The 23,047-nt window shown below is 36.8% G+C and overlaps 1 protein-coding gene across 1 annotated transcript in view; it reads right to left on the bottom strand.

Moving 5' to 3' along the window:
• Positions 1–23,047, bottom strand: part of LOC105497264 (RUNX1 partner transcriptional co-repressor 1) — a 142,608-nt gene that overhangs the window by 3,735 nt on the left and 115,826 nt on the right. The window contains 3 exon segments of the mRNA XM_071068013.1: positions 1–1,799; positions 12,626–12,816; positions 18,204–18,272. The exon segment at positions 1–1,799 is cut by the window's left edge and continues 3,735 nt beyond it. Coding sequence (XP_070924114.1) covers positions 1,524–1,799; positions 12,626–12,816; positions 18,204–18,272 — 536 coding nt within the window. The 3' untranslated portion in view covers positions 1–1,523.

Here is a 23,047-nt window from a genome sequence, read left to right as displayed (position 1 = left end):
TGATGAAATGGCTCTAGCATATTTAAAAAGAGTTTGCTCAAAAAAAAAAAAAAAAAAAGCATGCCTAGGGAGTCATTGTGACAGTGCAAAATACATTTATGTACATCCCTCTTACAAAAACACCAATATGTTAGCATTCCGTGAAGCATGCTGGTTTTCAGGAAAAAAAATCCTATAAGAGAGTGAAATAGCAGCTCCGAAAGATAGCTTTTTTTCTTTTCTTTTCTTGAGGACAACCAAAAAGAGTCTTTTTTTCCTTTTTTTTTTTTTTTTAACTACTAGAGAAATATCACTAATACATACAGATATAAAAGCAGCATAGAAAGATACAGGTTTCTCACCAACTAGGAATAAAGAGACTAAATGTGGGCATATGGTTAAACTACAATGCATCTTCACATTTGTCCAACACATTTACAAGAAAAACACCATTGGGAAACCTCACAGGACAGAAGTGTTTTAACACCAAGAGAACTACTAGTTTTTAATTAAAAATCCAAACAGGGTGGGGTTGAAAAATTTTGGAAAGGGGCTGGAGCTGAAGCCACCATTTTTAAAATTATTTTTTTTCAATATAAAATGAATGAGTTGGAATAGACCCAATGTCTTACTCTGTGGAACCTTGCAAAAGTGAAGAAACGATGAAGGGTTATTTAGGGCAGCTGGCCGATGTCAAAACTGCCAGAATGCTAATTAACTGCAGGCTGAGTCTCTTACTTGTGTGTGTGTGTGTGTGTGTGTGTGTGTGTATACATATATATATGTGTGTGTTTGTGTGTGTGTGTATATATATATATATATATGGAGCCTTTTGTATTATGGCATTTTTTTTTCTTGCTGCTGTATTCATACATCCCACTGCAAATCATCTTTCATTTTTCATTCTGTTGACCTGGATATTATTTCTTTTCAGAAACAGGAAAAAAACCGAACATCTGTGTCTCCTTCCAATCTGCTGCACATCTGCGCGTTTTGTAGCGGGTCTTCAAAGTTCAGTTAGCAACCCACGGACGCCATTCATCTTCTTGTTAAAATGTCTACCGCTGTATCCAATGCTCATGCCCTTGAGGGTTTTCCTCTTTTTTTTTTTTTTCCATTATTGTATATAAAGAACATTGTGACTTTTAATATTAGCATTTTTGCTTTCAACAGCAATTAGCAATCTCTTGGTTTGCTGTTTGGTAAAGCATCGGTTAATGAGGTCATCTAGTTTAAAATCCCAGCTACTTGAAAATAACAGGGAGGAGGTCAAATCTATCATTTCATGTTATATTCTCTGCTCTCTTTTCAGTTCTCTAAAGAAAAGATATCTTTGTTATCCACAATAAGTCATTACGACCCGTTACTGGCCCTCTGTGTTTTACTACCACCTCAAGATACAGTTAGGTTCTCTCTTGCTGAAGTACTGAAATAGGATAATTCATCTAATAAACAAACAAACAAAAAAAACAACTTTGAGCATCTGAGGATGAGGAATTGGTTTTGCGTTGGTTGTCTTTCCTCCGACAGTTCTGAGTTCACGTCTAGCGAGGGGTTGTCTCTATGGTGGAAGGGGTTCCCGGGGTGGTTGACCTCGGAGTGGCTGCTGGTGGTGTGTCCATCGGGCTCCCAGCCCCGCTGTTGGGCGTGACGGAGGAGCTGACTGCAGGTGTGTCTCCCTGCTGCTGGGCCTGCAGGGTCTGTCCACAGATGTGATGGTGCTTCTCCCAGTCTTTGTGCTGGCAAAATGAGCCACAGTATCGGGCTGTGTTACAGCCACTGCAGGTTTCACTCGCTTTACGGCCACAATTCCAGCAACTCTAAAGGAGAAGGCAGAAGACAGCAAGATCCCAAATTAATACACTGTTATGACAATAGTCTGACAAATTTGTTAGGCATCACTGTAGCCTTCTTTTCATGAACTATACAGTCAGGATGAAAAATCAAGGTGTTTACATATGGATACACACAATAAACACAGAAAATGCAGGTTTTGATGGGATGGTTGTCCAAACTGTTCTGCCAACAACTACTATGGCATCTAACAAAGTAGTTGAAGACTTTTTAAGTTCTTACTATAACATCCTTTCTTTTTAGGTTTGGTGATCTTTATATGTACATTCTCCTTTCACTCATACTGACTAGCAATTACTATTTCCAATTTTTTCCCCAATACCTATACCACAATTGTCAGACACACAGATATATCTGAGCAGAAGCTTCTTCCTTTTGGATACTAAAAGGAATCACAAAGAAACTACCAGAACCATATCTATATTGGATTCAAAGAAATATAGTAAGAGTAGATAAAGGATTCTATTCCCTGCTCCTTCAGACTAGACAGGGTGAGGCAAGTCCTTTAACCTCTCTATGCCTTTAGTTCTTTCACTGCAGCTATTCGGTGAACCTTACAACCCAATGCTAGGACTGTGTTGAAACAACCCCCTTTACCTCAGCTCCCTGGAGGACAGGATCCTTGGTTTGTTTTTTCTCCCTGTATCTGAAGCACCCAGAATGGTGCCTGATAGATAGTAAGTGTTCAATAAGTATTTGTGAAATGAATGAATTAGACTATGCCTCATTTGGCTTTCAGAAATGAGAAATGCTAAAACTAGCCAAATAACAATTCTATTTGCACACAGTTCTTTACAGCCAATGGAGCTGCTCTCCTGCTCCTTTGTGCCTCAACAACTCTTGGAAGTCAGAAAAGCAGAGGGAACTGGGGCTCATCTGGGAGTGATGAGAACAAAACTCAAACCCTAGCAAGTTCGCTGCCAGTTGTGGGCAGTGTTTTGTAAGACATGAGAAAAGTGGGAATGAGGCTGCCAACAGGATTTAAACTTTAAGATAAATGCATCATGAATTAGAGCACAAACATACCAGAGACAGAAGAGCACCTTTTGGGGATAGGTCCTAGGCAGGCAAGGAGGAATGAGGAGGAAACTAACTTTCAGGGGTCCTCCTATGAGTGTGGTGGGGAGGGAGACCTCAGAAAGCTGACTTTAAATGTTTAAATGTTCCTAGTTTCTTTGGCAAGACAAACCCCATTATGCAAAGCTATAGTAAGTGATCTTAGCTTTATGCCTTTCAACTTTTTATTCTTTATCTTCATTGGTTTTGATTATGTCCTTGAAAAACAAACTTCTGACTACAATCTGGTAATCCCAAACAGCTGATGCTATATGCTTGTGTGATAAGAAAGATTTTTAAAGCCTTGACATAAGTAGATATTCACAGGTTTCCCTACTGTGTTCTCTACATTTGCTTTGCTTCTAGCATGCTGGTTGTGTGGCTTAAGGCAAGCTCATGAGCTGCTGACAATACTATACTCCTAGGAAATGTCAGCCCATCACCCTGTGTATGGCTTTACCACTGTGCAAAATGTGCAAGGGAATTTTTAGCAGCCATCCTAACATTGTTAACAAATCAACGGGCTCCCAGAGCCTTTCATGTGCTGAAAACCTTCAAACTCAAGAACTCCAATATAAAACTTTTGGAAAGAACCCAGCTCCATGTTCTTATTTCTTTTTTTTTTTTTTTTGAGACGGAGTCTCGCTCTGTCACCCAGGCTGGAGTGCAGTGGCTGGATCTCAGCTCACTGCAAGCTCTGCCTCCCAAGTTTACGCCATTCTCCTGCCTCAGCCTCCCAAGTAGCTGGGACTACAGGCGCCCGCCACCTTGCCCAGCTAGTTTTTTTGTGTTTTTTAGTAGAGACGGGGTTTCACCGTGTTAGCCGGGATGGTCTCGATCTCCTGACCTCGTGATCCGCCCGCCTTGGCCTCCCAAAGTGCCGGGATTACTATGTTGAGCAGAAAAGCTCAAACAAAAAAACAGAAATAAAAAAGAAAAGAAATTACAATCCAACAAGGAAAAACAAAACAAAAACTTAAAATCTCAAACTCTGGCCAATGATAGGTGTTTTAAGTGAACATTGCTGAGGAAATCTAGAAACTTGGTTGATATGTCAAAAAATGTTGTAAATTAAAATAAAATTTAAGTGAATAGTCAGTAGTAGAAGAAAATAATTTTTTCCTACTTCAATTAAGAAACTATCTCAAAAGATGAGAAGCTCTGATCAGAAGTTTCATTACCATAACTAGAAGTCTTTCTCTCTCAAAATTAATTCAACTGCATTGCATGCATGTACAATGGTTCCACAAAGATGTGAGCAAATGTGGGCCTGGCCCACCCTTCAAAGCCGTGAGGTATAATACTCAGTGCTCAGAGTGAAGTTAACTTCCTTGAGGTTTAGGCTTTAGAATAATGCCAGCTGGATCCTGGAACAAGCTCAGCAAATAAGCGATATTCCTAAATTACATCAGAATATTCCAATTAGAGAACAGAGACTCACATCCAAAACAATATTTTAAGGAAATTAAACATCTAATCTGAGTCAAGTGGCTTCTTTAGGAAATACCCTGGTGTGAGTCCTATCCGTTTTTTGGCAGAGGCCCATTTTGGCAGACACAGGGTGGTAACTGTCCAATACTCAATGGCTCCTTCAGATTGAAATCAGATGTCTGCAACATTCTCAATTTAAACTGATTAAACACACAGACTAAACCAGGTAATTACAGATGCATGTGCTGGGAAGTGGAAAGGGAGACAGAATGGGGGCTTCTTTATTTTTTAAAGTGTTTTCAAAGATGGGAACAATTTTACAAATAAAAAAGTGGAATTGTGCCAAATACAGAAACAGATGTTTTGGATCATGAAGCTGCTGGGAATTGAGCCTTCTTGCCTAGTATTGTCTGGTTCTGATCCAGGAGTTAAGGGGTCTGGCTAGTTTTACCTCTAGTTTCATTCTGAAGTTGTTTGATACTATTCATTTACCACCCACCACTGGGCCAAAAAACAAAAAACAAAAAACAAAAAAAACCAACAACCTTCAGTTGTAGGAAGTTACAAAAGGAGCAATTTTAATGATCTGGTTAAAAAAAATCTGCAAATTTTTATTTCTCTTGACACTGCATTGCCGTGAATGTACAGGGGACTTTAGTGAGTGTTCAACTAACAAACGCTCAATGTGCATATTCATTCTTAAAAGCTCATTAGAAAACTGAAAGAGCAATTTCTATTAATATATTTCTCTTGGATGCTCTAGAATTTCCTGTTGGCTAATCCATACCTGCGAGACTGATGCCTGATCAGTGGTACTCAGCCCCTGAACAGTCACAATTCTGGAAACAGCGGAAGGTACAGAATCTTGTGAGTACTCCAATTTGGATCATTCTAAGCTTTCTACTGTTCACAAAGGTGGACATTGCAAATTGCGTCTAACAGCCACACGTCTATCCACAAGGGCTGGGATAAAGGCAGTTAATGGCTTAATCTAATTTTACATTTTTCAATTTGTGCATTTTATATTCAAGATAGTATTTCCTGATAATTGTTTTATTTATTTATTTTATTTTTAAATGACTGAGCTTCCCTTTCAGGTCTCTAAGGAGTGATGTGACTGAAATTACCACAATACTGTAGAAAGCTCACAGATATCCATTTCATAGCAAATTTCATTCCCAAAGCTCATGGCACTTTATAGTCTTCCCTTATTTGTGATAATGTTATTCCCTTTGTGGCATAAAAATATCTTCCTCCCTACCTGAAAAATAAGAATAAGTCAATTGACCAAAGTTAGGTTGTGACTCAGATGAAGAATTTGTGGCTGAACACGAACATCCCCTTTGCTAAATATATTAAATACAAGCCTAGATACAGAACCAATGGATTGAAGCTTTTGAATGCCAACACTGCATATTGAAGGTGTTTGACACTTTGTTTCAAACCAGCATTTCTCTTTGTCCTTAAGAAAAATATTTAGAGAATGATCTTTTTCTTGTATAAGCATATATCCCTTCTGGCTCTTACTGCAGAAAAATCTTTCTCTGAAGGACAAAATATCTTTTATTTTGTCTCTGAACTGCTTTAAGTCTCTCCAGATCTTACATATCTATAATTCTCCAGAAAAACTTGCACAGAATTGATGTGTAATAAATTTAAATATGACAGAATGATGGTAACTGAAACTCCTCAAATGTTAAGAATCCTACAGAAGGCAACACATTGACTTAAATTCACATTAAGATCACATCATCATCTACTTCCATTGCACTTGACAATTTAAAATCATTTTCACATGATTGCAGTTTCAGAAATTGGGGCCCTCAAAATAAATAATTTTCACAGTAAAAGGCTTGCCCCAAGTCACCAAAATATAAAATTACATAGCCAAAGTTTGATTCACCCAGATGTTTGGATTACAAATTAAAAATACTCTTTCCAAAATGCCACACTTTGTCAATTTCAGATCTTTTATTAGCTCTCATTGTGGCAGGAACAGGTTAGCAGGCACTTAACTCCCAAAAATGGACAGAAATTGAACCGTAAAGTTAAGAGGCAGCAAAGACGAGGTGTCAGAGTGTGTAATGAAAATGGCACAGGCTTCAAAATCCAGGCCAACTTCATTTCCAACTTCATCACTTCGTGACTTTGGAACCAGAAGCCAGTTACTTAACCTCTTGGAGCAACAGAACATGTAAAGCAGGAATAATAACCTCAGGATTATTCAGGATTATGTCAGTGCTAAGCACAGTGCATGATGTTCAGTAGGTCCTGAAAAATGGCAGGTACTAACACCACTCCCTCCTTTTGGTACTGACTGGAAGAAAGAGAGAGTAGATACAATCCTTGCTCCAGATCCAGTACCTTACAACTTTTAGAATTAGAAAGCTCAAAGTCCCATTCAAATTAAGTGCTATCACCCACAGGCACTGATAGCTACAGGGGAAGAACATTAACTTACTTCCCCTCTTACTTCACTAGTGACTAATAATTTCTTCTCCATCTTCATTTGCTGTCCTCAAAATTTCTGAAGATTTACCACTGCTGACTACTTCCCCGTTCTTCCTTATTAAATGCCTCTTGTTGAAATTTCCCCTAATTTTGGTTTCCTAGATACTACTAAAATTTTCTTTCTTATACAATAACTTCTTTTACTGTTTGTTCTTTTCCCTGTAAACAGTTGATAGTGAGGGAGGGAGGGATGCTGGCATAAAGAAAAGGAATATCCTTTCCTTCTCATGCTGCCCCTTGTGAGATCTTGCGGTTTCAACAATCAGCTGTAAGCAAATTACTCTCAAACCTGCTTCTCCTTGTTATCCTCTTCCTGAGTTTTTGCTCCTACTTTCAACTGCCTAATCTGAGGATGCTCCTCTAGGTCAGTATTCCCTAAACCCAACTCTGGTGGGTCCGTTTCAGTCTTTGGCAACACTCATGCCTAAGACTTTGTCACTTTATTGCAAACTCCTCTTTCTTTAGCCACTGGAACCATTCAGTGCCAAACCGCACAGACTTTACTTCTGTGGTCTCTCTCCTTTCCTTTCCAATTGCATAGTCACTACTCTAATTCCCTCGCCACCCTTTCTGTTAGGATCATTTCTTAACTGGTTTTCTTCTCCGTTTTCCTCTTTCTTTCTTATATATATACACACTGCTCATTTGTAAGGTGACTTTTCTTTTAATAAAACACTTCTCATCTCATTTGCACCTCTCAACCACCTTGCAAATCAGGTAGATCATGGAAACGTTATCCCAAATTTTGCAGATGAGAAAACCAAAGCTTCAAGAGGTGAGCAACCAAAGGTCAATCCTAGCCCAGTGCCCTGTCTACTATATCATGAACATCTACAGAATCAAATGGCTGACCTCTTAATTTAAAAAAAAATTATATATATATAATTGTACATATTGTATATTGTATAACTACATATATATATACACACACACACACATATATGTACATATATATATAAAAATGGTAACATAGTATCATAGCTCATGTTCTGAGAGTTCCAGATTTTTCTGGGAATCAGCTAGTCTGATGAGATTGTGAAGGCTTTGACAGGACCCACGCTGTGAGGCCCCTGTGTTTTATTCAGAGTCTACACAGGTGGCATTTCCAGTTTGGGCCAAACTTCACAGATCCCACTGAGGTTGGTATAACTGTGCAGCTCTGCACCTATATAAGAATGATAAATAAAGGCTGTTTTAATCTGAGGGGAAAACATCACTTTGGTAGTTTAAAACTCTAAACAATTAGAACAGTAAAAGTATTTATCTGTTTCTGTGCTCACTTGCAGTTTCTTGCTTCAATCACCCAAGCTAGTATAAGGTATGGATCTCAAAGAAAGCTGTAGAAGTTTCCTTGGAAATAGCTGCAATCTGAGAGCATTCACTGGAAAAAGCCTTATCTGTACACAAATAGGAAATGAAAAATGGAAAGAAATATGGAAAAAATAAGAGAGTTTAAGATGATCAGATTCAGTGAATTTCTGATTTATGCTAATGCTGGCTTTCTATTCCGGGTTAAATATATAATTCACTGGGAAAAGAGAAAGTACAGTAAGCATCACATTGCTTAGATATCTGCCGCAAGTCCAGTGTCATTCTAACCGATAGTAATAACAATTATCAGCCTATAAATCCAAGTAAAGTTTGAGAACTAGGTAGAAATAATCATGACGTCCAATGAAGAACAGATACAGTAGTACACAATCAGGAAAAAAACAAACAAACAAAAACCTCCCACTCTCGCCATGTAGCTACTAAGAAGGTGGCCTGAAAGCCGGGCTGCCTGAGCTAAGGACCAACTCACACTTACTGACCACGAGACACTCAGCAAGTGGCCTAATCCCTTCAAGACACAGCTTTTTTATCTGTAAAACGAGAAAAGCCGCACTATCTACTTTGTCAGAGTCGATGTGAGAAGTAAATGAGCTAAAGTGTAGAAAGCACTTTATACCATGCCTGGTGTAGAGTTAAACACACATTGTAGGTCGTCTTATTTCATCTCAGGCAAAACAAACTTCATGCAACCTCCAATAACTCTGCTGACTGTGGGTTCCCATGAGCCTGGGACAGCCTGGTTTACTGGACTGGTCTGTCTTAGCAAGAGCACCCTTTCTTACTCCAAAAAGCATCCTCGTTTGGATGCTAAATTTTACACGCCCCCGCCCCCCTACAAATAATAACCATGAGTTATTCATTCCTGCCTCCAAGCCTTCTTTCTGCTGGTCTCCCCAATTAAATGATCTCAACTCCTCTCCTCCTTCTGAAACATTTCCACTGCCAGTCTTTCAGAACTGCTGTTTTTCCTAGGCAGAATGAGCATCATTAGCTCCATTTTATACATGTGAAAACTGAGGTAGGAAGAGAAAGGGTAAATTCAGAAATTACAGACAGAAGAATTCAGAGATATCTAGAGTTAACACAAATAGCACAGAAGAAACATAAATGGCCAAGCTAGGCCTAGAACTCTGGTCTTCTGATTGCAAAGCTTAGATTCCTTCTTAAAGTCACTATGAAGGAGAGAGAGAATAATAATGTGTGTATCTAACCACATATACATTGTTATAGATTTGGACTATACAGTTTATACCTGACCTAGGTAAGAGATGGGCAGATGTTTACAATAGGTGGTGGCGTCAAATAAAGAAAGGGAAAGGGAGAAAAGAATATTGTTTCAGTAGGAATACTTTAGTATATATTGTGATTTTTTAAAAACTGTGGGAAATATGAGCAGATAATAATATGTTGTGTTACAGCTTTCAAAAACACTATTTTAAAAATCTTTTAAACAACCTTGCAAGGTAAGTGAGTATCGTCCCATTCCTTAAGAAGAAATGGAGGCTGACAGGAATGAAATGAATTGCCCAAGGACCTCTGAGACAGTAACTGAGCTGCGGCCATAATTCAGGACTTCTGGGTCCTCCTCTCAGATACTTTCTGCCACACCTATCTGCCTCTGAGCTGTGCTAGCAAAAGATGATCATCTGATCAGATGAACATGGCCTTTAAGAGGTGGGACCATTCAACTTATCATTGAAGACAGGACACTTGACAGTGTAAGGGGGCGCTCGTAATAATTATATGGCGACATTAGGTGTCAATGGACAGTTCCACCCAAAGTGGGAGGTGTGGTTGCCCTGCACCCTAGGTTACAGTGCACTCTCTGGTAAGTTTTGCACATTAAACTTCTAAGAAATGAGAACTTTCGTTGTTCTTAGAAAAGAGAATAATTCATAAAATACTTAAAGCACAAGGCAGGCCGGGCGTGGTGGCTCACGCCTGTAATCCCAGCGCTTTGGGAGGCTGAGGCGGGCAGGTCACAAAGTCAGGAGATCGAGACCACGGAGAAACCCTGTCTCTATTAAAAATACAAAAAAAATTAGTGGGGCGTGGTGGCGGGCGCCTGTAGTCCCAGCTACTCGGGAGGCTGAGGCAGGAGAATGGCGTGAGCCCGGGAGGCGGAGCTTGCAGTGAGCCAAGATTGCACCACTGCACTCCAGTCTGGGTGACAGAGCGAGACTCCGTTTCAAAATAAATAAATAAATAAATAAATAAATAAATAAATAAATAAGCACATGGCAATATGGACCTTATTGGGTGTAAAGAAGTCTTTTTTCCATCTTTCTTTCTTCTATTCTTGGGAAATTATTTACATTATTTTTGGAGAAAAGAGGCTTAATCCTTCTAGAGATGATTCCTCCCCAAGTTTTAAAAGTGGTCTTGCAATTTAAAGAATAAGAAAACAGACCTAAGTTGCCGTCTTTATCTGCATCCAAAAATTATCTTAATGATCCTTATGAAAAGCTCCTTACTTCACTATTACAAAACAACAGGGACTGAAAGCATGCTATGAGATCCTGTTGGGGCTCTGCCATTTCCTAGCTGTGTAATTTTAGCCAGGTGAGTTTCCTCATCCATAGCACGACTCAAGGTTCAAGCCATACACTAGACACTTCCACTCTTCTTCAGATTATGATAAAATCAAAGCTTTTACAGGTTCAGTGCCTTTCTCAAAAATCACAGAATTGTAAGAACTGTAGCCAGGAATGAAATTTTACCCTCTGAATTCCAAACCCTTTCCTCTATGATGCTCTGCTTTAAAATTATTGGGAAAGTGTCATTGAAGACACTGGTAATGTTATATTAAAGATCAGTTCACCCAAGAGGTCAAAAAAAAAAAAAAAAAAAAAAAAAGAAAAACAAGAAATTACAGAAGACCATTCTTACATAAGTGGTAGATATGACTGAATAACCTGTCACGGATACTGTTTACTGTTTAACAGAGTATATTTATAATGCTAAATATTGGAGTCAAGATCATATATTTTCTAAATAGGTTTTAGGAACAAAGACACAAAGCTTATAAATACTGAAGGAATACAGCATGTTACTGCCTGAATACAAAGACTTAATTGACAATTTCTTCCTACATATCTGTCTTTAGAATTTGGTGACCTAAAAAGTACTCTTAACATACCTAACAGCCCTAAAATATTCATGTGAAAGTGATAGTTTTAATGATGACATCAACTGTGCCTCACGATATTGCTCATTTGAACAGAGAAGGACAAATTCTCCTCAAAAGATGCTAATAATGTTTTTAAAATAAAAACACAAAACAAAGTCCTTATATCTTAGTCACAAGATACCAATAAAACTGAATTTATGCCTAGTTTAATTGAACAATGGAAAAGTCAGCAGTTAAAGGGCAGATAAACTTCCCTTTGTCCCTCTTTTCCTGAGAAACTTTCAAATGTTGAAAATCAATTCCTTTTGTCCCCTTGTTATTCATCTGCTACACATTAAATAGAAACTCTGGGCACTGAGTGATTCCTGCAGAGTCTTTCATCTACACAAGAGCCTGGTACAAATTAAATACTTACTCTCCCTCACAAATTATAGACATGTATTGTAGTACACCATCGATTTATCAGTCCATGCCATTGCGAGTTCAGCTTGGTGAGAGCAGCCCATTGTAGTCCTTTATCTAAAGTTACTCTGGGGTTAAGGATTGTGATGCTATGTTAATTAATGTGGAGCATTACCATTCTGCTCTGATTTTGCAGGCTATATTTTAAAAATCATTTTGTTGGATATTGTGTTTTAGTTACTTTGCAGATCTTTGAGCCATTTAGCCTAGCTCTGGGTGTGTGTGTGTGTGTGTGTGTGTGTGTGTGTGTGTGAGAGAGAGAATTATTATACTGGAACAATAATATATGTAATATTACCTCTAGTAGCAATGTTACGCTATGAAATGACCATCATATGGGTTATCACAAATAATATGGAAGTACAGACTCTCTCCAAGATCTGTTAGAAATATTCAGTTGATGCAAACATTGTTTTAGCATTGGACTTTAAGACCAATAGCTAAGGCAGTGATTTCAATCCCAAGCCTGCCAGATGTCTTTGGAGACCATGGCTTACACAGTATCTATTAAATCCCAATTAGAAAGCAAGCATACACATATGCACACGCACACATACACAAAACACACACACACACAGAAACACACAAAGCCAAGCTATGAGTCTCTAAATAATGCTGGGAAGTTATAAGAATTTCACTTTAATTGGTAACCTACTAAACATATTCAAAACCTTTTTTGAAAGATTAGGTGTTCAATAAAAAGACAAATGTCATCAGCTCTTGGCAAATTTCACGAGTACCTTGACTTTCCCCATACTGTTTTAAATTTTTTCCCAAATATTTGTCTAAAGTGATCACCTTGAATAAAAAATGAGCACTCTAATGAATGAAAACTATCTTGTTTATTTGGAGCCTCCCAAGACGCCCCACCTCGCTTGAATCCTCCTGCTGATTGATAACTGCCAGCGCGTCCTCTGCTGCCTGACGCTTGGCCTCGGCAACCGTGCGCTCCATCTTGGCCCGCTCTGTCGTGATCATGTCGTGGGCTTTCCGCTCCGCCTCAGACACGGCCTTCTGCAGCTCCGTCATCGCCTGGCGCTTCACCTCGTTGACGGCCTCCTCTGTGTGCCAGTCAGGCCAAACCAGACAAGAAAACACTCTCGGTTAGCCCAAGTCATTGGATATGGATTACTTTTCTTTTAATTTTTTTTTTTCTTTTCGAGTCAGGTCTCACTATATTGCCCAGGCTGGTCTCGAACCCCTAGGCTCAAATGATCCTCTGCATCAATCTCCCCTAGCAGCTGGAATTAAAGGCACCTACCAGCCACCATGCCCACTATCTGATTACTTTTTTATAGAATTCTATAGAACAAGCATAACTCTCATCCAAATTATTGGGCAGTTCCAGCAGTCTAAAAACTAGCAGATCTTTTGCCATACATTTAGGAAAACAAAGAGTGAAAATGTTTCTTTAACTTGAATTTATGGAAATATTTTTTGAAATTCCTATATCATTATTATAATGTTTTCATCAAATTGATGCCTCCAGAAATGATTCTGAGACCAGATAAGAAGTTAAAGGACAAGGACATTCGCAAGAAACCTGTCTGAATAATTCAGACACATAAAGTTAGTTTTCCACAATGCTAAAAGTTAATATGAATATAGGAGGGTCCACAGCTCAAGCATTCAGAAAAAAAGAGAGGGAGAGAATGGATTTTACACATAAACAAGTAAGTGCAAACTATTAGTTGCTGGTATAATCTACAACACAACAGTGAAAAGGTAACTCAGATAGCAATTAAGTTACTATAGACCTTTTAATGGAAAATCAATGCTATAATGGATGATCCAGTTTTACTTTTGAAAAGTCATTTCCTGAGTAATATAAGTTTGTGCCTTTATAGATTAAATGATAGAGGTTTTAAAAAATAATCTCATTTTTACATTTTAAGCTGCTGTCCATTTACTTTACCAAATATATACAGTGGTTTTGCATAACCAATTGTTGCACTAGACAAACATAACTGAATCATACCATGGGCCAAAACAATCAGGCCTGACTATGAGTCTGCAAGGTGTCAAATAAGCTCTTTATTTTTGGCTGAGGAAAGGGTGCAAAGATTCAACTAATGTACAACATAAGATTGACAACTAAAACAAGTAATTTCCATTAAAAAAATTAACTGTTCTAATTAACAGGGGAAAATATCCTCCCCCTGAATTAGTTTATCTAATTTTCATCTTTATTCAAAGCAAAATGACAATGATTAATTGAAAATTTAATAAGCAGTAATTATTAACTTGGCAAACCTAGTACCAATTAACACTCTATTAAAACTAATTATGACATGTTTCATTCAAGTGTTTGCACTTAATTGTTTCACCCACTTAAAAAGCACCTTAATTAAATGTTCTGTTTAATTAAAAACATAGATTCCTAATAAAAATGTTTTACTGTAGATTAAAAATGTAAGAGATGCAAGTGTTCCTATGGTTTCTTCAATTCCTCTGGTTTATTTCACACATCTATCGTCCATGACTTGAGAATCATCAGAAGCTCTCCATTACTAATTAACTGTCATGACTTTTGTAGCCTCTGTCATTTTAGCAGCATTATATCTGAAGTACATTTCTTTGCAATTACTGTCTGTTAGGTTTTATAAACTAAAATATAAGTAAAAGATCCATGCTGGAAATATTAACTAAATTGTATTAAGCCTTTGTTAGCTGCTTTAAGATATGCATTTAAAATCTGTGTAGAATCAGAGTATTGCAAACAGCTTACAGCACCTTCTTCACTAGGAGGTGAAAAGATGGCTTTATTACCCTATCATAAATGACTCGGGGCACAAGGGAAGTACTGCCCTTCTAACTATACAGCCAGGGTCTAATTTAGTTTGAATATTCAAGGTGAATTAAAATTCTATCTAAGTGGTAATACAGGACAATAATTTTTGCTTACGATCAAAGCTGTAGCTTGACTAATTGTATATGCAAATCAGGCAATTTATATTTAAATTATGCATTCCTATTCTAATCCCACAGGCATATACAGATCAGCAAAGAGAATTGGTAGGACATTTGCAAGGTGCTTGAATATTTATTACCAACTGCAAACATTCTCTGATCGTGTAAAAATATACTGAAGAAAACATTCAGTTACAAATTTAAAACCATCTTTATGTTAGATTTTTTTTCCAGTTTCATAAAGACCCCTGGTAACTTTTGAGTGCATTTGTTACTTTTGCTTTTAAAAATACTACTTTTAGAAGAGAATATGGCCTTGAACAATTGTTTGGATTTCTAATCTTTAAAAATGTGTGTTGTTATGTTATTATACTGTATTATTCGGGGCAATGTGAAAGATTTGCATAGGGTCTGTAGATTAAATAAGTCTTGTATCAATGTGAATGTCTTGATTTTGGTAACTGTACTGAAGTTAAGTAGAATATTCTTGTTCTTGGTAAACTGACATTCAAATCATTTAAGGTAAAGAGAAATTATGTCTGCAACTTACTCTCAAAATGATTAGAAATATATATGTATATATATTTAAGAGAAAGAAGAGGATGAAAGAGAGGAAAAGATAAAATACTAAAGCAAGTATGATAAGGGAAACTAGGTGAAAGTTATAGAGGAATATTTTGTACTTTTTTTGTAACTTTCCTGCATGTTTGAAATCATTTCAAAATATAATGATGCAAAAAGCTATAGATGTACTTTCAAGCACAGGGTATACTTCTTGTAATTATAATTTTCTGTGAAAGTAGATGCATTTGTTATGCTACATCAAGTTTTGGGTGTTCTGCCCCTTTTGTATTTTTCAAACACTTTATTCACCTATCTTTTGCAACAAAGATAACATATAATAATTTCATTGCAAAGACACACTTTATAGGTTTTCTTCAAAAAAAATTTTTGCCCATAGCCAATTTTAGAAACCTAGGATAAAAGCTTTCAAATTGTAACAAGCTGAGTGCAGATGTCACATTCTGCCCTTGGTGTTTTCATCGTGTTGGATGCCTTGACACTGAACACTAGAAATGCCATTTAAGAAGCTTATAAAGATAAATATTATAAGTAGTTACTGGAGATTTCTAGATGAAACTGTCATCCATACTTGGAGGATTTAATATACTCCTTAAAATTTAGCATCTATCCATAGAAAACTATTCCTAAACTGTTTTTAAGCAGCAGTTTAGGGATCCCACTGTGAGAAGAATACAAATTTAATGTCATATTTTAGATTGAAAACCTACTGTAGATGATAGGCACTGTAACAAATAATCTAAACACTTCCTAGATAAGGTTTAACCCTTCTTGGAGAGGGCAAGCACACAGCAAAAACAAGGACTGCTCTTAAGTCCCCAAAACCTAAATTACATGCAGAATTAGGTTAAAAAACCCCCAAAACAGACAGTAAAGAAAAATAATAGTGGATTCAATAGATAACAATATGCCATGTAGGAAAAAATAAACAACTGACTAAGTGGAAAATACATAGTGCAGTTATGAATCTGCGTCCAATTGCTTCCCACTTATGGTAGGACTTCCTTTGTGTATAGCTATTCAAGTTGACTTTCCAACAAAGGTGCTATATTCAGAAAAATCTGTTCTCACTTAATAGCAGTCAAACAAAGACTTGAGCAGATAATAGCACATAAGGAATTTGGATTACACAAGACCTTACTGGCAATTTTTCTTTATGAACTATGAAGAATTTCACTTAAATATACTTAAAAAGGGAAGTGTGGAGAAAAGACTCACTCCTCTGAACATAAAGTCACCCTTCTTCTGTCCAAAATCACAATTATTTGTACCTCTCATTGGAATAAGTTGCACTGACAGCTTAGAAATGGAAGAGAAAATGGTCAGAAGGAAGATGTTGTCCGTCTTTTCAGGTAGGTGGTACTCGGCATATTTTTAACAGCTTGAGAGTACCACATAACTATTATTGTAAATCTGGTAAAACTACACAGTTCAGCAACATATGTATTTTAACCTTTAAGCTAAATGGACCTATCTAATTTGCATATTGGACGTGCAAGACAGCTTTCTGATTCTTAATCTGGGCTACTAAACCTACAATGCTATCAGATTTTAAAGCTCATTATCACTCTTACAAAAACAGGTATTTCTTGGAAAATGTATAAAAATACTTGGATAAGATACATGTGACTAGCCGGGCGTGGTGGCTCATGCCTGTAATCCCAGCACTTTGGGAGGTTGAGGCAGGTGGATCACAGAGTCAGGAGATCGAGACCATCCTGGCTAACACGGTGAAACCCCATCTCTACCAAAAAAACCCCAAAAAACTAGCCGGGCGTGGTGGCGGGCGCCTGTGGTCCCAGCTACTCAGGAGGCTGAGGCAGGAGAAGGGTGTGAACCCGGGAGGCGGAGCTTGCAGTGAGCCGAGATCATGCCACTGCACTCCAGCCTGGGCGACAGAGCGAGACTCTGTCTCAAAAAAAAAAAAAAAAAAAAAAAAAGATACATGTGACTAGAGAGTCAGCAAGTACACAGAACTACAAACACAGCTGAGTGAAATCCCAAAGAAACAAAAAATCTGTCCCCTGACTCTTCAGTTTGTACTGTTTGTAGAAGTAGCATTTCCCAGTTTCCCAACTCAAAAAGACAAACTATTTTAAGAGTTGGAGTTACAGTAGCTGAAAGCCTTGGTATGTTTTTCATGGCCTCTTCAACTCTTGAAACAGGTTTATGTTTCATCTCCTGAGCTGGTTTTCAAAAACGTTTTTGCTTGCTAGGTGGTTCCATCAAAATTCTCACAGATCTGGACTTCTTTAAGCCCAATAACAAGTCAGTGGGTCATGAGGAGATTTAAATCTACTATTACAAAATACAGAGCAGCATCTTGTAATGGAAAGCAGACAGTGTATATGAAAAGCAAAAATAAATGTTTAGTAACTTTGTTATTTCACTTAAAAAGTAATTTAGCTCTGATTGTTGAATACTAATTAGTACAGAAGAACAATTTTAAAAGTCGATTGTAACCAAAAAATTATCTGAGTACTTTAACAAGTCAACTAGATGTGATGTGGGTGTTTTTTTTTTTCTTTTTTTTTTTTTAAGAATGCAGGAGAAAAGGCTGAAGTATGCAATTTAATTTCTAAGACATTAGATTTTTTTCATCATAGAAAAAAAATGCATGCGAGCTAAGACCTCCTATGCCAAGTTTCAGCCTGAAATCATTATGGCCCTGAAAAAAAAAAAGGAGTTTTATAATGGAAATATTGCCAGCTTCTCAATTATAGTGAAACTGGAAGATGTTACTAAAATAAAAATGATTTCATCTTGTAATCAGGCCTGGTTTAAGAATATTAATCAGGTGTTTTGTTTTGGTTTGCTTTGTGGTTTTTGTTTTGTTTTGTTTTTGCTGTTGTTGTTGTTAGCAGTAAAGTCCTTTCTTGTCATTCCTCACATCACTGCATTAACAACTGCACACAGCTGCCAGAACACGAAACTCATGTTTTTAAACAATTCTTACCAGCTTTCTTCCAGATCTCCTCTGGCACGTATCCAGACGCAGGCCTGTGAAGGAATTCCCGATGCGCGTCTATGAAAAGGATGGGAAGGGGGTGGAGAGAGGAGGAGAGTACTGTAAGCACACTTGTGTCATTGTACAGAGTGAAAGTAAGCAATGCCCATTCTCCTGGCTTCTCTACAAAAACACAATTTTAAAAGGCTAAACATTTCACTTCTTGAAAATACACAAAAATAGCAAGGCCTGTCATCAGAGCCCAAGGAAAACAGGTCATTGGTCTAAATGCCCTGCATGCTCAAAGCCAAAGCAACTTGATTTCATTATACAATATGATGTTTGGGAACACTGTTCTCACTACTTTCTGACTATGGAGACTTCTATAGATATATTTTGTTAAAGAAAATAAATTGTATTTGGTAGTTTTCCTTTCAAGAGTCAATCAAATTGGTGGTTAAAAAATCAAATGTTCAGGTAATGTAATTTCCACAGAGCTCTGATTCTGCCACCTTTCTATGAATAGCAAGCTCCACTCTATGGCTAACCAGTTCTCACACTTAATTAATTCTTAAAAATCTCAGTGAGCATTAAAATTTTTCACACAAATTAGATCATATGGATTTGACATGGGTGGAAGCCAGAAAGACTCATTAGAATGGATTCACAGACATTCTGCTGAGCAAAGAGAATTAGCCCATGCTTTCCAGAAAAGGAAATGAAGTTCCACTTTAAATTAAATGCAGTGCTTACTATGCTTCTCAGATTTTAAAAGTTTAAGAAAACAACTAATAACAACTTTGATACAGGAATGCTAACTCCTAAAATAATATGTTCATGGAAATAACACAAAACATTTTATAGTACTTGTATATGCTCGAAAGTAAACAAAGTGCATACAGTCTTCCATAGCTAAAATATGCATTTCACATCTTCCATATCGGATTTTCAATAAAAGCCTCCTTATATAGAAGAGTTCAGTAAGAAAAAAATCATTTTAACTTTTATAAAACACAATTATTAAACCCATGATAAATTCTGAGGAAAACTGAAAGTTTCTCTAGTCTCAAAGTAAATGTTGAGTAGCATATACGTTTAAACAATACTTTATCTAATGGTTATGTTGAAGATCAAGACATTCAGTCCAGTCTCCTATATTTTATGGTGCTACACAATGTCAAAAATAAAGAGAAGCATGATCAGTTTAGCTAAGTATATGTTATTACATTTGAATGCTTTAAATACATTTGAATGCTTTGAATTCTTGCAGGGCACATAGATTATCAACTGGCAAGAACATTAGATTTTCTCAACTATTCTGAATTAGCAAAAATTTACTATAGCTTGGTAAGGAATATATGGAAACTATATCATCTTTGCAATTTTTTAATCTAAAATTATTCCAAATATTTAAAAGTTTATTTTCAAAAGCTTACACTCTGATGTCATGACTACTTAATAGGATGGACTGGAAATATCTATGCATTCTCCTGTGTGTATTCATTTCTATAAAGTAAATGACAAAAATAAAAACGCTTTTACTGAAGTAACTTTCATTCTTAAGGCGAGATAAAGCTGGTACATAAACAACCTAAAAGGAAATGTGATACAACTAATTAGATTTATCAAGATTATCTTCCTTACCACTATAACTATTTGCAGAAGAAATAAAGTGCAATCAAGTTCATATTTAGCCATGTGACACAGTACAACACAGAGATTTACTTATGACACCATTTAAAGACAACTTTTAAGGAGAAAAGACTTTAAGCATAATTTATTGGATAAGAATGAGAACAGATCTGTAAAGTCTGAGGAAAGAAAAAACATGACTCCAAAGTGGCAACTTTTTTTTCATTTATTGTGTTAAGAAGAGACCTGTAGTTTATAAAAAATTGTTATTTTTTCATTATTATTATTATTATTATTTGAGATAGAGTCGTGCTCTGCTGCCCAGGCTGGAGTGTAGTGGCATGATCTCAGCTCACTGCAACCTCTGCCTCCCAGGTCAAGCGATTCTCGTGCCTCAGCCTCCCGAGTAGCTGGGATTACAGGCACATGCCACCAAGCCCAGCTAATTTTTGTATTTTTAGTAGAGATGGGGTTTCACTGGGTTGGCCAGGCTGGTCTCAAACTTCTGACGTCAGGTCACCCAGCCTCCCAAAGTGCTGGGATTACAGGTGTGAGCCACTATGCCCAGCCTATAAACATTATTTTTTGATTAAGTAGTCAAGTATTATGATAAAGAACAGGAAAGGAGATGTTTAGGTATCCAAAGTCCATGCATGAAAGATGCTAATTACCAGCCTCAGGCAACATAGGCTGAAGAAAGTTAGTTCTAGCGCCCAGTGAAGCAGCTATTGACCATGGAACACTGAGTATGTTAGTTTGTCCATGTCCTCAGATGCCTCATCTATAATAAAGTGAGGACAATACTACCATTATTTGAGAGCACTGCTGTGAGGATTGAAGGAAATACCTCCTATTACATACACATCCTAAACTCTCATCATCTGGTATTTGCTATTATCCTCATTATTATCATCATTATTATTACTACATGCTCTTGTAAGAATGGCTATATAATTATTTCCTTATAAATAACTAAGGTGAAGAGAATATTTTAAAGTTTATCTTTTCTCTCAATGTTAAAAATCCAAATACCACAAATTTTGAAGAGAACAAAGCCATTAAAGAAGTTTGGATTAAGCAATATACACCAGGTAATTTTTTAAACTCCCAGAATCTATGTCGCTTGGAAACAGAAAATATTTCTATAGTTCACAATTCACTGCCTTTGTCCTTGGAAGCAAAATCTTCAAATTTCTTAGATGACACTTTCAAAAATTTTACTTGAGCCTCACCCTTGAATGTTTATAACACCCAAATTGACTCAAATATTAACGTGCCAGGCTCAATTGACCTTCCACCTTCTATGGGCTGCACAGCAGGTTTCTTGAGGGTACATATACCACACTGGAAAGTTGTATAATGTTTCACGTTGGCTACATCTTCCTAAATTTCTCACTGACATATTGCCATGTCCACATACGCTCAAACTTTAACTGACTTAGAAACCCAATAGAAATGCTAAAGCCAATTATGCAAAAATTTTCTTAATGATAACCTACCTTCTAAAAGACGGTTTTTCAAAATAGCAGAATCTAAAGGGAAATAATCATATATACGTATCTTACAATATCCTCTCTAGTTCTAAGTTAGTGTACTCGATAAAGGTCAGGTCTACCAACAAAAAGAACAGAGTGATTGGTAGCAGGTGTACTCCTCAGAAATCTATTTGATACCCTGATAAACGCTACTTTATAGCTTCAGAAACCAAATGACTAATACATTTAATATCTCCTCTTCTGATTAAGCAGCAGCAATATCAGAATCTATATAGGGAAAACTGAGTTTGAAAAACAAAACAAGGGACAATTCTCTCCTAGGACTTCACTATTTTAGAATACTGGCTAATCTAGACACATCTACCTAAAACACCCTAAGATTCTAAGGCTTAGATTCTAAAGAAGCTAATTCTTAACCATTAACTCGTCAGCACCTATAAAATATAGATTGCTATAAAAAGGAATCATTGTTCTAAAATGTAGTGGTAAAAGCAAAGACAGAAGAATCTATACAAGATGGTTTAAAATGTGAAATGTGTGTGTGTGTGTGTGTGTGTATATATATATATATATATGCAACCACTGAAAGATGAAAACATTATAGAAAAGTCCTTCTAAGTTAAGTCTAGCTTGCTTTGGGTTGCAAATTGCTTGGAGGGGATGAGAGGGGATGAGGATGAAGAGAGCCTCTTGAAAAAATTCATGTCCATGAAGAGAGGAGACCAGGTCATAGTGACAGAAAATGGTGTAAGAAATGTGAAAGAACAGAAAGAGCAATCTATGATGTATGAAAGAGATGGAAGATGCACTACACTTACGACAGGATGGAGACCATTGGATACTAGATACTGCAAGGGCCGCCATCAATATACATGAAGGGATGAGCTGATAGCCTTTGGAGAAGCAATGTGACCTCATATGACCCAGGACAGCAATGCTCAAAGCTTGGCAGCACCTAGGTATGGCCTTCATCCTGTAGTGGGCAGAGTGAGGCTATGATCATGATAATATCTATTACAAAAACCATCAAAAGAAAGAAAGAGTTAAGTAATTTTTATCTTTACAAATGCCACTTGCTTTTAAGGATAATACATTCAGAAATCTTCACCCTAGGTTTCAGAAGCCTAAATCCAACCTAGAAGCTAGCAACTGCTTTAGGATTTCCATTTTTTACAACAAACATACTTAATGCTCCAGGAAGTAACCATCTCCTCTTAATTTTAAAAGATGGACATATTTAACTAATAGTCCCTTATTTTTAAACCCAATATAGTTAAGTACAGTAGGCATTTGCATTATGAAGTCAGCTGAATGACTGAGAGATTAATTTCATGATGTGATTTAAAGAAATCAATACAAGGGTACAGAACTCCAAACATTTACATGGAAATATACACAGAATGACTTGTTTGTGTTTTTCATATTCTGAGAGTATAGAAGTTGAAATATTTCATTGGCTAGGAGAAATCTATTTTTCTATAGACTTGTATTATGAATTAGGGTCCCAAAGGTACAACAGATTTACTATATTTAAGACAGGAGTATTTTCTAATCCTGTGCCTATTAAAGTAGCCAACTGCTTAGAAGTACTTTGTAGATGAAAAAATACTCAATACACAATCTTGAATGCCAAGGAAAAACTTTACTAGTTTCATTTACCACTATTTTTTAAAGTTCATTTTATTTTATTTTTTAAATTTTTAAATTTTATTTTTTGAGACAAGG

The sequence above is a fragment of the Macaca nemestrina genome, chromosome 8 (genome assembly GCF_043159975.1).
Source record: "Macaca nemestrina isolate mMacNem1 chromosome 8, mMacNem.hap1, whole genome shotgun sequence".
Classification (NCBI taxonomy): Eukaryota; Metazoa; Chordata; class Mammalia; order Primates; family Cercopithecidae; genus Macaca; species Macaca nemestrina.
This window is presented reverse-complemented; position numbering and strand designations above follow the sequence as displayed.